Source organism: Rhopalosiphum maidis, chromosome 2, assembly GCF_003676215.2.
Source record: "Rhopalosiphum maidis isolate BTI-1 chromosome 2, ASM367621v3, whole genome shotgun sequence".
NCBI lineage: Eukaryota > Metazoa > Arthropoda > Insecta > Hemiptera > Aphididae > Rhopalosiphum > Rhopalosiphum maidis.
The window spans coordinates 49,022,321-49,038,913 of NC_040878.1; the positions used below are offsets into that span (position 1 = coordinate 49,022,321).

The 16,593-nt window shown below is 25.3% G+C and overlaps 1 protein-coding gene across 1 annotated transcript; it reads right to left on the bottom strand.

The window, feature by feature from the left end:
- Positions 1–572: 572 nt before the first annotated feature.
- On the bottom strand, positions 573–12,538 carry LOC113551104 (modular serine protease-like). The gene is made up of 13 exons (XM_026953140.1): positions 12,223–12,538; positions 11,706–11,997; positions 7,184–7,306; positions 6,948–7,088; positions 5,467–5,583; positions 5,237–5,410; positions 4,672–4,877; positions 4,339–4,554; positions 3,524–3,691; positions 3,324–3,457; positions 3,042–3,209; positions 1,706–1,865; positions 573–979 (listed from the first exon to the last, which is right to left on the bottom strand). Exons 1-13 carry the CDS (start codon positions 12,311–12,313, stop codon positions 753–755), a joined length of 2,217 nt encoding a protein of 738 aa, XP_026808941.1. The 5' UTR covers positions 12,314–12,538; the 3' UTR covers positions 573–752.
- Positions 12,539–16,593: the final 4,055 nt, after the last annotated feature.

The window sequence follows — 16,593 nt, forward strand, 5'->3', positions numbered from 1 at the left end:
TAATTTCCCAAAATAAACCTTTGTTAGTTACTTAACCTAATCTATGATTTTTTTGTTTAAACTGTTGAATTTAAACAACACAATTTGATTTCTACTTCTTTGGAACAGCCGTGTAGCGTAATACATACTATGTATTATAAATAAATAAATACATGTGCACCATCATGCAGTGGTGGTCAAATTATTTTGGCATGGGGGGAGGGCGTAAAAAATAAAACAGAATTTAATACTTTAACATTATAATACAATATACATAAATTTAATTGTTATAAATATTTAAGGAAAAAGTCATGAAGGGATCTATCCCCTTCATCCCCCTCGTTTATCTGCCACTGACACTATGTGGCTTATAAATACCATAATTGTTAAATAAAATTGAATTAAAATATTTATATTCTTTTAAAAATGGGTTAGTTAGCAGAATTATCACTAAAAAAACCAACTCAAAAAAAAATTTAAACATTAAAATGTATTTAAAGAAATAAAAATATTAATAATTATTTTAATAATCAAGTACAATAATTATAATTATAAATTAATTAGAATAGAAAAATTCAAAATTTTTTCGGCAAAATATTATTCAAACTTGATAAGTGTAAATTAAAAATGTTATATTAAGATATTACCTATTAGAATGTAGTATTAAGTTAAATTTAAACAAGCAATTCTATGAACTGTTGAAAATTGTTACACAAAAGTAAAAATTTATTCATATAAATATTGACTTCAATTACACATGAAATAAAAAATTTTTAATTAAGTACCATCTTATTAGACTTAAATATACTATCACTTGCATAAGAAGTATATTTGTTATAAAGTTCACGAATCCATTGAATGTGTCGCTTAACACCTGTAAAAACTGCGATTGAATTAACTGTGTTTGGATCCTTGACACTTACTACTCCAGTTAAATAATAATAATCAGAATGTAAAAACGTTAAGCCTGCACCACTATCTCCCTGACTTACTCCTTGTCCTGAAATTAAAGATATTTTATTCATATGACTTTTGTGGCTTGTACGATAATTTGTATGGTGGTAGGTATAATATAGATTTTTATAATTTATTATAGATGATGTATCATTTTGTTGTTAATTTTATATAATAATAATATTATTAAATATAATTGAATAGTCATTTTTACTTTGGGTGTATTACCCGTGGTTGTTTGTAGATCTAAAGAATCACTATAAATTCCATTTTTTTATTTTTCTATGGTTTTTATAAATTTCAAATCATGACTACAAAAGTACAAAATATAAGAAATTAACATCAAATGTTAATATATTATTAACTTACATTCTTAAACCAAAGTATTATACTATTTTAATAAATAAGTTTATGGAATTACCCGAGTTAAAAAAATAATTAAATAAACGTTTGGAATGAAAATATAACTTAAATACATATAAGATAATCTAGTAACTTTGACTATAAAATATGGTTAGTATTGTATCACTTGTGAATAGTTTATTTGATTGATTTGTAAAAATATATTTTTATTCTTATATTAATTATAACATATTTAATTAAATTAAATAATTTAATAAACATGAATTTTCATATTTAAAAGAAGTGTTTTAAATGTTTTAAATTTCAGCCAAGTTTGTTGGGGGGGGAGGGTCAATGATTTTAACATGAAGACTAGAATAAGGTTAGATCTTCATGGATTTTAAGGTATTAATAATTAAATATTTATTACCTAATACACTACTGCCGGCGCAAAACTTATCAAAAGTTACAAAATTTTCAAATCCATTTCTATACATGCTTCGACAAGAATCATGATCGATGTATGGTAAACATGCTTCTAATAAAAAAGGGCTTGATATACCTTTTTCCGTTTTCCCCCAACCAACAATCTGTGGAATTATAAAATACATATTAGTATCTTTTAATATAACTATGTAAGTGTAGATAATGAGAAATGATTAATAACTATAATTAGTTAAATACGAAATAAGAATAATGTTTAGTGGTTTTATAAAATATCAAATTATATTTTTTTTTTTAGTATTCTCTTATCATGCATAGCTATTATGGTTCCTCTAATAAAATAAAAAACCCTGGAAATTTAATCCCCGAAAAAAATAATCATATATAAAAATGATATGTATATGATATATACCTACTTAATACATATATATTTACAAGATTTCAATATCAGTCTAAGTATGATATAAAAACAGTTAATTTTTTTAGTTATTATAAATTTGTATTAAAACGTCAATAATAATATGTAAAAAAATTATACATAATATTAATTTTAGTATTAATAACCATTTTCTTAAATTCAAGTATATTTTTTCATTATTACAAATAATTTCTGGTAGACACTTCATGTTTTCGGAAGAAATAAACATTACTAGAAAACGCCAAACGGTTAAACTTAGGGTGTTTTGTTTATGTATTCGATTTATAGTTCCATTCATATACAACTTCAAAATATTTTATTAACGCCTCGGCACCAAGAGGAATATCTAGTTTTATATTTTTAATTATTAATTCATAAAAACACTATTATAATTTATAATAATTACATGAAGAATTACGGAGAAAAACGATAATAGCCAATATTCCTAAAATGTTCAGTATTGCAATTTTAAAGGTTCAGAACTCAAAATAACCGGATATAAAGTACGAAATAATTTAAAAAAATGTATTGTAGTGTTATACAATTTATTTTAGAAACAATGGATAAAAAAATATTAAATTTACATTTTAGATTTTATGAGAGAAAAAATAATTGGAAAAAAAAGTTCTTTTGACTATCATAATTTTTCCTCGTAGACAGGTAGCCCTTAAAATCCACCCTTGCTCCTTTTTTCAAATTCGCAAAATCTCATATGGGGTTATTTTTTACTGAGTCATTTTTTCACTATAACAGATTATCAGCCACCAGATACTTACTATAGCAGAGTATCTTACAGTATCTGTTTTACATACAAATAAACAATGATGAATAGTAATGTATACTAGACTTGTAATACCTGTAATTAAATCATAATTTTAATATTTATTTTACCAAAAAAACCAACCTTTCCTTGAGTTCCATTTTTTACATTATATCTACTATTCCAATCAACACAAACTGGTGCTACACCACTGCTAATAGAAATTCTATTTTGTAACACGATAACAGCTATATCTTCAGCATAGAACGCATTAGGTCCATAATAACCTTCTTTCAGATAAATTGTTTCCACCTATAAAAATTGTTTTGTTTATAATATATATTATAATATCATACCTACTATTATAACTATAATAATAGTAATAATAATAATAATATAATAATATTTTTTAAAGTAATAACTTACATTCAAAATTTGAGTGAATTGATTGTCAATTACGTTAAAATCTCTATTAAATTTTCCAACAGCAATTTTGTATAGACCATCACTTACCGATATTCTATTTGATAGTATACCTTTTTGCCAAAAACAATGAGCCGCTAAAAATGTTACTGAATTAATTATCATTCCTTTTTCAATCTTAAATACAATGTTACAGTTCTTACCAGAAACAACTAAATTTGGAGCAATTATTGATCCTCCGCATATCAAGTCATAATTGGAATTCTTTTTATTTAATTGATATATCCCGACATTCCAAGGTGCTGATCCAAAGTAAGCTGTTTTACCATTTTCAATCAATGGTTGGGGATTAGCATATGCTCTACCGCAATCTAAAATAATATTTTAATACTAATACTACTTATTTAAACGGTAATAACTAATAATTAATGAGTAATAATATCTATACAATAAAGAATAAAACATAATGTTAAAGGCTTTAGAGGATGTTAGTAAAGTATTATAAAATCATAAATTAAAAAAATTACAAAGAATAATATTTTTGAAGATATGATATAATAACGAATTGTCTTGATATTTTATCAAAATAGGTTAGGTTGCAGTTTTTTTTTTTTATTTTATTTTAAAGTCGAATACAAAGTAAAATAATAATAAAATGCAAATTCAATATGTTAAACCCTCGAAATTGTATCTTTTATAATTCTTATAATAGGTAATTTTACTTTAAGATTTCTCACAATTCATAAAAAACAATTGTACGTGATTGTGATTTATCTATGTTACACGTAAGTCTGAAAGAAAAATAAATATTGCACATTTACGCTCACATCCTCTTAAAAATTTATATCAAATGATTGTACTTAATCTAGTAGCCTAACAATTATTTGTTTATTTTAAAATTTAACTTTTAGAATAAGTACATACAAACGAAATTATTTAGATACAGTAATTCTACAGTAAATTAGAAAAAATAAATAAATTAGAGACGTATATTCGTATAATAAAAATATACAATTACATGGAATGCATCTATATAGTTGATTATTCCACATTCCATTAGACTGACAACGTAATTCAATTGGAGTCTCTTCTTGTCCATTTGGTACAGTATGTGTTGACTTACATGATGGTATAGCTATTGTATCAGGTATCGATAGATTTGAACAATTAGCATACTTACCATTAAGAGTACATTTAATATCTAAACTATCTGATAATAGAGGCGGACACATTTCTATAAACATAAACAAATTATAATCAAATATAACCAAAAATTGGACATACATATTATAACATTTAAATAACCAATTATTACACTATTACAACATATAAATTACAATATATAACTTACTTAAACACAATTTCTCAGAATTCGTTATCCATTTTCCATTTTCCTGACAAAATCTAAAACCGTTAGGATAAGCCTTATGATATCCGACTTCACAGTTCTCAGTTACAGTACGATATTTATTAACCAATGTCCCATGAGGTAAAATTTCATTTGAATTGTCGTAAGAATATATAACTCCTTCAACGGTTGGTAAGACGCACAAATTCCTTAAATTATAAAATATTATAATACAAAAAAAGAAATTATAATCAGAATTAATTAGTTCTTATACAATCCATGTTCAATGATTTCTTGATTATAACTATGAATAGTAACGCCTATGGTACCTATAGCCCTATAGGTTTATTTTAACTATAGCTACAAATGTTGTATTTTATTTTATCAGTTACAACAAATAAGAAAATTTAATGACATATTAAGTTTAATAGGGACATAATTAACTGATAAATTCAATTTTTCGAAAAATACATTATTTTTCTTGTACTTGCAAAATCCTCAAATAGTCTATAAATAATTCGTAAGTTGTTCGTATTTTATCGTATAGCTAAAATAAAATAATAAATACCCTGTATTTGACTGCGATGTTGATTGAATTGTACTATACACCGGTTTTGAGATTGGATTAAGCTCATCACAGTTTTCTTCATCAGATCCATCAGCGCACTGTCTAACACCATCACATTTACTCTCTTTACTGACACAAGCCCCATATTTACATCGGAATGTATACTTTTGACACCTAAAATATAAAATATTTAGTAAAATATAAAATTTATTTTATTAAAGCCAACTCACTGAACATTTTTACATAATTCCAAAGTTTCATCAGACCCATCTTTACAATCTTGAGTTCCATCACAAGTTGATGCTCTATCAATGCATTGGCCAGATTTACATTTATACTGATGTTCGCTTTAAAATAAAAAACTTAAATGTAAATATGTATAAAGTTTTAATATTATCAACTAAATAAATATAGATTATAGGATATAATATCCCATTTATAACATATCACAAATGTAATTATTTTTCAATTAGGCGTTATACAAAAAATTAAGTGTATAATATCATTCTATATTTATACATTATAAATAATAATAATAATAATAATATAGTTTATTTTTTTGCAAAACAACATGTGATACATTATATAAAATACTTAAATTAATTAATTGCAGCACTCTCTATAAGCAATAGCTTGTGCTGAGGGAGCGGTTTTTATAAATTAAAAGTATTACATATAATAATATAATATATTAGTAATAGCCGAAATTAAAAGGTAGCAAGAATAGTTATACAATATTATAAAATAGAATAAATGATAAAATTATGAATAACAAAAGTATTTATAATGAAAAAACATTTTATTTAAGTTAACTAACTAATTATATAACAAATGAATCAAGATTCTTAACATATCATTTGAAATATTTTAAACTACAAAAATGATCAATGTTTATATTTAAAGTTTGACATAACTTTAGACCGTTATATAAAATACTCATTTGGCCAAAACTTTATTATAACTAGGTATACATATATTAATATTATGTTTATATCTTGTATTATGATCATAGTCTATAAAGGAATAATTAAATGTTTATTTTTATAAATGTCAACTAGATTATTATAATTAAAAATATGCCTAAATTCATTAACTCTTAGTTCTTTATAAATTAACGTAGTACTTGTTTGAATTGACAGATTTCGAAGATTTTTAACAATATACATACAAAACATATATATATTATATTGTTAGAACTAAATAATATATCGGTTATAGGTATCTATATTATATATAAAAATGAATATTCTAGTATATTTTTTTAGTTTGATGAAGTAAATATATTATAAATATAAATGTTGAATGAAGATTATAATTTAGATCGGCAAAAGATAAAATATACAATACGTCAATACAATTGGGTACAGTAATAGTAAGTACCTAAATTACCTAATATTTCACTATACTAAGATACATATTAAATACGAAAGGTAAATTATCTTTGAATAATGTAAGTAATATGCTTACGAGATTATTTATATACATTTAATATTACGTAAATATAGATATCTAATTGCAATACTAATATGCAGTAACCACAATGAACATTTGTCTACCTTTATTAAAAAGTTACCTAGGTACAGAAATGTATGATCATGTGATTTACACTAAAAATAATGAGTTGATGCAAAACAAATATGCAAAATGTTTCTTAAGTAATATTTATTTAAAAAAAAAAAAAAACAATGTAATAAGTTCAAAAATTTCTTACAGGCATTTGGGTGATCCACTGCTTATATTACATTCTGGTAGGTTTTCGTCAGATCCATCGACACAATCATTTTTACCATTACATTTTGCACTTTTATCCACACAAGCTCCATATTTACATCGATATGTATAATTTTGGCATCTATATTACATAATCATAATTATGCATAGTATTAAATGCAATTACAATAATAAACTATCTTGTGACTATTAGCTATAAGAATTTTTATTCCATACGTTTGTTTAGCACACAAATTGTTGGTCTCATCTGAACCATCTGAACAATCCGCACGACCATCACAAATAGCAGACCGTTCGATGCTTAGTCCATTTGAACAATTAAACGTGTCATGAGGATTTCTACGATTGTATATTTGAAATTCCATTGTGCAACAAATAATGATTTAACATTAGTTATACAATTAAAAATGATAATTAATTATATTATAATGGCTAATTAGCTCACGAATTTTCGAATCAATTTTTTTTTAAATAAATAAATAGATTGACCAATATGACGGTATGGATAGGTGTTTAATCCATCATAAACATGGCGTTAATAACACTAATATTGAAATAATGAAATGTGATTTTAGAAAATAATGGACATTATTATTTTTCAGAGCCAAAAGGTGAATATAATAATTCTTATAATATGAACATATATTGTACTTGCATATAGTTGCATATATGCATTATTATATTAACTTTTCATAAAATATATAGTAAAATACCATAAATATATTATATTTAAAATAAATTAAATAATGCCAAGATACACAATTGACTGATCATTAATATGTACAAAGATAGATTAAATTATAGGTGAAGTAAGTAGAAACTAGAATGTAATCAAAATTATGATAGCGCTTATTTTAAATATTTATATAAATAGTAGGTACTTAAATAAATAATTTTGAAAGATAAAAAGGAAACCGTAATTCAATTAAAAACATAATAATAATATTCCCCGGAATGTATTTAAAATTTTATTTTATTAAATGTCAAAATACATTGGTTCATAAAGATTGATTACATTTTTTTTTTTTGAATAATGAAAAAAGTAAAAGTAATACTTTACAAACACTACAAACAAATTGTTGGTTCATATCAATGTGATTTCAAAATAAATATACATATGTACCAATTCAGTGGAATTAATTTTGAGGGGATGAACCTAATCCCGAACCTCCTAATTCCACCCTATATACACCACTGTATCAATTTAGTATTTAGATTCCCATTTTACATGATTTAATGGTTATTGAAAATTAATAATTATTTTTGCTGGGTTGATAATAATAGTATTTATTATAGTTTTGTAAATTTGTATAGATAAACATAATAATAACCAATGGCATAAATAAGCAAAATTCTTAGGTAACTTCAAACCCGTGATTTTTTTTTTTTTATAAGAAGGCAACTTAGTTATAAGTTAATAGCTTGTAATGATGATGTTGAGTTCAATACTCAAATAAAAATTTTAATTAAATTATATACACGACAATTTAGAATAATCAATAGATACATAATAATAAAATTAATAACTATACAATCAAAAATATTTATAGTTAATCGTTTTTAGAATAAAGAATATGAAATATGAATACATTTGCATGTTGATGAAATTTCATAGTTCATATTGTTCATAAGTTTTATATTTATTACATTATAATGATGGGTAGTCTATTAATATATATTTTTAAAAATTAAGACATTAACGCACTTAATTGAATATAATAAATTAAAGAATTTAACTTCCTGGAAGTGGTATTGCATTTATTTTTAATTAAATTAACATTATTACTATGTCTTGTTCTTGTATAGGGTATAGCTATGATTACATAAAATTAAACATACGCTTAACATTATAAAGAAGAATGAGCAAACAATTTAAAAACATTTTATTTAGACCTTACATTTTAAAAGTACCTACTATAAATGTTATTATTATTATTAGATACAGACTTGTATAAAATATATGTAATTAATTTTTTTAATAGGTTTTTAAAATATGTATATGACTATTATAGAAAAATTTCAAACATTAATATATTGACTGTACAAAGGAAAAATAAATTGTACATTTCAATAGAAGATTTCAAATTATATCTAACATCCTTGAAAATATAAAAGAATGTTTTAATTATTTTGGTCAAATAATTAACACATTCACGAATTCACGATCAACTGTTATAGCAGTAATTTATTAAAATTATTAAATTGATGTGATTGGTTACTACTGGTAAAGCAGTAATTTAAAAAAACGAATGAAACAGAGCACTACGGCACATTCAGTACTATTTTTAATGATATTAAACTATTAAACGAGACTAGAGTTAAGACTGGCCATTAAGAGGACACCATACCCGGCTTTAATATTAAAGTAAATTTACCTATTATAAAATTTAAAGGTAAGAATATTATCTAGATAATGACATATGCTTTTAATGATATTATTATTTTAAAGTGAGTTACAGCTATGTAAAATATAACAACTTTAAAATGATAATATCAATAAAATCAGATGTCATTGTCTAGATAATATTCTTACCTTTAAATTTGATAATAGGTAAATTTACTCTAATATTAAAGCTAACATCACAAAATGTATTCTGCTGAACGAAAATGTGTTATGATGTACGTTAGTAAGATAGAGATAACACATGCGGGTATGGCGTCCTCTTAAGTATACAAGTATACTCATATTCATGTAGTTAGTCACGTAACAATGTCACGCAATAATATTATTTCAAGCATTATATGTTCTATTTTTTTATTTTCTGGTAGATTTTTGTTTTATATCAACATAATATATTAAGTAATATGTATAATATCAACATATATTGATGGTTCCGAGGAAAATAAATGATATTGTCAGTAACAGTAATATACTATCAAACTAATAACAATTTATTGCCTATTAGATGCATAACAATAAGACCTTCGTTTTAATCATTTCGATCGAGTTATACTAATTTCAATTTTACTGTTGCCTATGTAATATGTATGTTTAAGATTTATAGTATGATGAATAAAAATAAGACTAATAGTTCTTAAAGGCTATTGAAAAATATTTAGATGAAAGTTTTAAAAATGAATCAGACATATCCGAAGCATATGATTCTAATACTGATCTGGAATATCGACTAGGTGAGAATAATATTAATTCTGCAGCGCTACCACAAAACGTTGAATTACCGAGTGCATATTAATCTGATGACGAATCGTTTTTTTAAAAGCTTAAGTGAATTATCACATAAATATGCGGCTATAGTCCCCTTAATATTTTAGACCTTTTTTTTCCTTTGCAAATCACTATGAGGGCCGAACTGTTTTCCCATTGCTTAGCCTCCTAATATTTTAGACCTATAGTTGCACCAATGTCCACACTTTTAGCAAAAAAAAGTAACAAAATTAGAAATTAATAAAAGTGTTTATAATAATCCAATTGACATTTTTAAACAAATTTGGAATGACTAAATAATTGAAATATTTGTATCTGCTTAGAATAAATATGGTGCAAAACATAAATATCCAATATTGCTCATACCAAAAGGATCTATAACTTCACTTTCTAATATTTTTTTTGGAATTAAGTATGCTTAAAAGTTCCATTAAGTTTTAAGTTATTAAAAAACATATTTTCAAACATTCAATTATATTATTATCTTCGTTTTGTTAGGTTAAGTTTATTCGTCACATTATGTCAGGAATGCAGGACGGAGATTTAAGAAATAACTGAAATATTTTAGCGTTGAATATACAAATTCTCGTCCATTTTCCATTGAAAAAATGAATCAAGTTTTTACATGTTTATTCAAAACTTATTCAAAAACTATATCTTCTTAATGAAAATCTTTCATTAAACGAGTCATTATTATAATATTGAAGTAAATTAGTATGGCACTATGATGATGACAATATAATATATAAAAAGAAAAAAGACGAAATATGGTATAAAATTCTACGAACTTTTTATTTATACAAAGGTTAAAAAACATCGTCTGCAGTACATAAACAAGTAATAAGTATCCAAAGTTGAAAGTAGATCGATAATACTGTCTTAAGAAGATGCCAGCGTAGTATTTGTTATCTCTCCCTAACCCACGCGCAAATAGCAAATTTTACGTTCACAATAATGACTATAACCACATTAATTTCTCAAATTATAGTGAAATGACCTCTTATAAAATTTAAAGGTAAGAACATAATCTAGAGTATCTCATAAGCGTTTTATTTTATTTTAATTTTAAAACAAGTTATGAGTACCTATTTTAAAATTGTAAATTGTTTATACAACTTAAAAAACTCATAACTCACTTTAAAATTAAAATATAATAAATCGATTATGAGATACCCTAGATAATGTTTTTTAACTTTAAATTTTATAAGAGATCATTTCACTCTAATTTGAGAAATTAGTATGGTTATAGTCATTATTGTGAACGTAAAATTTTCAATACCACGCGTGGATCAGAAAGAGAAAACAAATAATACATAGCATCCTCTTAATACTAATGAAACAGTTTCGAAATAAAAGACACAGTTTCCGTCAAAACAATTTATAAATAGTTCTATCGGCCACTTTGGGAAATACTGACTTAGATTGGATCATATAGTTTAAATCAACTAGAGTATACTAATAATTAGTAATTAATAATGTTAGATATTTTAAAAAATAAAAACAAATACAAAGTATTTATATAAATTATCAACGTGCTCTAATAGTAAGTAGTAACTAAAATATTCATATTACCTATTGGCGGTGTTACGACGAGTACAGCATTGGTATTTAAAGCCATTTGCCTCGCACGCCATCCGTTTTTTTTCTGTTCTGTTGTAGCTGTCGCAACCTTTGACCGCCCAGCTATTCGACTGACATCCTGTCCACCAACAGTCTTCGGCGGGTGTCACTTCAGAATCCGGCAGACAGCAGTAATACTCTGAACCACCGGTGCAATTTCTGACGTTTCGCTCTATTCGATTATACTGTTTGCATCCAGTCACGGCCCACGTGCTCAACTGGCACCCAGTCCACCAACATTTTTCTTTATTTGCAGTACGCGTTGAAACAAAAACATAGTTTTATCCAAAAAATTGATAACAATAATACATAATTTAATAATTATATAATCAATCGATTACATGTCGCATACACGCTATTGTCTATGGATATATATATATATATATATGTGAAAATAATTATAATATTGGATTTGTATGCTTATATTTTAATAATACTTTTTTATTATATTATATTATTTTATACTCACCCGAAGAGATTGCGGCATATGTTTGTGACGTGATAATGCACAGTAAAAAGAAGCATTGGCAATGTCGATATGACACGAACTTCATAGTCATTAATACAATAAGTATTAAACTATTAACTGTGTTATTATATTATACTAATATCATTACCATTTCTTTGAATCTATTTTAATATTTAGGATACGAGTATGTAGATAAATATCTACCATCAGTGTACTGCGCAACGTGATGATGTGAAATGTGCCAACGAATTTCCACAGTTCACTAAAGAGTAAAGAAGCTGAGTGGTACTATACTACTATATAAACTGGGCATTTTATGAGACGAAAATCATGTCACGTCTTCCGTATATTATGATTATATTCTTATCTTATTGTGCTATAGGTAGTTACTATAAAAAAATAGGTAGGGATCCGGTTATGAATACCGCATTCATTAAGTCGCCGTGATTTTATACACATTTGACGTCATATTACGAATGCAAATTATAGGTAATAATAATGTTGTTATAGAAATATATATAGCTCGTAATAATATTGTTGTATTATCATCTGTCTTTGCCCATTTAAATTTTATCGTAATTACTATATTATTAAAAAGACGTTAGGTACACCGGAATTCGTATCACATACTGAAGGACCTATAAGACTTTAATTTTAAATAGAAAGAAAAAAGTTATGATCGAAAAATTCAAAAATCACTATTGACTAGTGTGTTCATTATGGCACGAGCACTAAATATTGTGTTTTTTAAAACTACGTGTATCATGTATGGCGTATATCCTTTAAGTTTTAAGTATAAGTTAGGATATAATAAATAAACAAAAATAATTCTTTTGGGATATTTTGTACACAAATATATTTCTAAAATCATAACAGTAAATACTGGTTACGTCTCTACGCCTTGCAAACCTGATTTTAGTAAAAATAAGGCGATAAGTAAGATAAATTCTATGAAGCACTTACGAGCCATCACTGAATATAATATTCTGATTTCTAAGCGATTTATCAGTCTCTCCGAAATGATTTATGGTTACATACTTACAGTCACGCTTATCTGCATATGATGACGAAAAAAAGAAATAGGAACATGATGCATATACTTAATTAAAAACAATAAATATTACAATATTACTATAGAATATGGGATTGTGACTTTGTGAGCCGTAAGGTATAAATATGTAGAAATAGTTTACATTTAAAAGTGAAGTATAACACTATGGATTATAACTTTATAAGAAAAAAGTTATGAGAAATTGAAAAATTGAGAAATGTATCAAGTATAAATAATGTATAAATATGAATAAATACTAAATTACAGTTGGTATATTATATATAACAGGTATATAACTCGTCTATTGTTTGGTATGAGACTTGTTAAGATTTTTGGAGTCCTAACCTCTAACTATACTATAATATTAATATTTTATATTAAAATGACATCACATGAATGTAACTTCTTACAAACGTATAATACGGAAAATGTTCGTTCAGTGAGATCAATTTTGTGTAATTAACTTAAATATTAGAATGAAATGATCTATTCTATCTCTTAAGTGTTCCTAAGGTGTTCTCTCGTCGGCTTTTTACGATTAACCTAACCTAATATAACCTCGAAATAGAAAGTCATCATCGAACATAGGTTGACTTCTTTTTTCGCCTTATACATTAAATACACTTTTATCTCATTTCACATAAATTATTATTCGTTCCTACTAACACAGAATAATATTATTCTGTGCTACTAATACAATTATAAAATTATATTATACAATATAGATTGTGTATATACCCTACCCCTTCAATTAATAATGTATTGTATTTAACAAAGATCATAATATGCTATCTATATAAAACAAAACATAATCATTATTAATTTATTATAATTCCAAAATCATTTTTATACAATATACAAAGATAATTACTACAATACTTACACGTACATATTTTCGTCATGTCATTGTAAATTTCAAAAACTAAACCTGAGTAAACTTAAAAATAAATATGTTATAATAGGTACCTATATTTTATCTCAATCTATTAATATAATATTATCATTTATTAAATAATAATAGGATTATAATTTTTAAAATCAAAATTAGTATGCACCATACAGACGTCTGACATACATTAAAAGAGTATTATTTTTATAAGTTTTCAAGATTGTCCAAATTATTGCAATTAAATTTTGCTTAATAATTGGTATAATATAACAAATAATTGTTTTAAAAAAATTGTATTTATAATTTATACTAATATTTAAAAACACTTCACTATAGATGGATAAATTTATTTTTTTACATGAAGTTTTTTTTATATAGGTAACCAACTATTTAGTATTATATATTAATTATTATTATATTAACACGTTTCTCCATTATTTATTATTTTATTGTAAATAATATTAACATAAATACTACGTACTAAAAATTAAACATGAATATAATAACCAAAATACGTCATCTTCATGGCCAACGACGAATTAATATTGAAGCAAATATTTATAATATCAACAATAAATGTTAATTGTTATATTAGATCATTCGATATCCCGCACTTGTTATGTCTGTATCTATTTTTTCCATAAATTACCCTTTGATTAAAAATAAAATAAAAACTATTGTTTTTGTCGTGAAAATTTTTTTGTATTTTTGTCAATAAATATTAATCCCTTTCATAAATATTATGTAATACAAATTACAATTATTGCTGTAGAGCAATTTAATATTCTTAAAATATATAGGTGGTGCACGTGCTCCTGTGCTCCATAGCACGAGCCGCCACTGCTAAATACACACACGATAATTTCAAAACCGTTTACCTATTTATCCACATATAATTTTACAAGGATTTCCGATGAAAAACATTACATGCGCCTAACATGGAGTTTCAAAATACCCCTATTATTATTTGTTGTAGACTTAGAACCAACGTTACACAACAAAAATATATTCGAGCTTAAATCTTTATAGGTACTACACGAAAGTGATAATTTAAGCAACTCAATACTTAATTTATCATAACTATGATTATACCAGCCAGATCATAAAATGCAACAATCACCCTCGAAATGTGAACTGCAGTGAAAATAACTCTCACTTTTAACCACAGTCATCGAGTTATAAATAAAACTTTGGAACGCAAATGGAAGATGCCAAAATAAAAATGAGGTAAAGTTTTTCATTTATGAGTTATGACTATATATTTCTATTACTTTATGATCATAATAAGGAACTACAAATTTTTAAAAATAATTAATTCCACTTATTTTTATCATTACTAACGCCAACCAATGGTTCCTTATGGAAACTAATTCAAAACAAAAACCAAAATAAGAGATACAGTGCCTCTAATATTAAACCCTAATAACTTATCAGCTAAAACTGACAACAAAAATCGAATTTATTCGGAAACCGCATGTATAAAATCTTTCAATTACATACAGACGTAAACCCTAGGTAGTACAACAAACACAAAAAGCGTCAACAGTTTTCTTAGTAGCCAATTATCTATTATAACCTATCATACCTCATAAAATAAAGTCACAAATTACAAAACTGCACAAAAATTAATCTTCCTGGTATAATCTAATTAACAACAAAATACTTTAAAAAAATCAAAGCTATCCTTTTCCTGACTCATATTTACAATACAATGCTTAAGTTATCTTATATCCATCCAATAAGGCAATTCTTAATTATTATATTAATGTCTAAACCTAAAAAACTAAAGCATATACTTTATAGTAATTTTATACCACCCAATAACCTTATTACCAACATTAGAAAAACTCTTCGAATCAATTCATTAATAATCAATTCAGTTTCCGCTTATACCATTCAACAATCCATTAAATACGTCGAATCACTAAAAAAATATCATCGTAACTTAAAAAAAGAATACTGCTCTTGTGTATTTATTGATATTGCTCAAACATTGATCGTGTCTGACACAATGGACTATTGTTTAGATTAAAATCGTTTCAACCTGCCCGATATTTCCTCATTCTAAATCATTTCTTGAAGATCGATTTTTCACTGTTAAGCATAACAACTCTTATTCTCTATACTACAAAATCAATGCTGAAGTCAGAAGTACCCCAAGAAAATGATTTATCACCTATATCCTCTATAATATCTACACATCAGATCTTCCTGAAACAAGTCCTAGAACAGTACAACCCTAACAACATATGTTGATGATGCAATCATACTATAGCATCAAACATAGACCCAAACATAGCTTCCCACGTTATTCAATACCGTTTAAGGGGATTCGATACCGTGATTTTCTGTTTTTGTCTAATGCACGCGTGACATAGGATTTTAGACGGATCTTTTGCCAATCATACCAATTGATCCAACGAAGAGATAA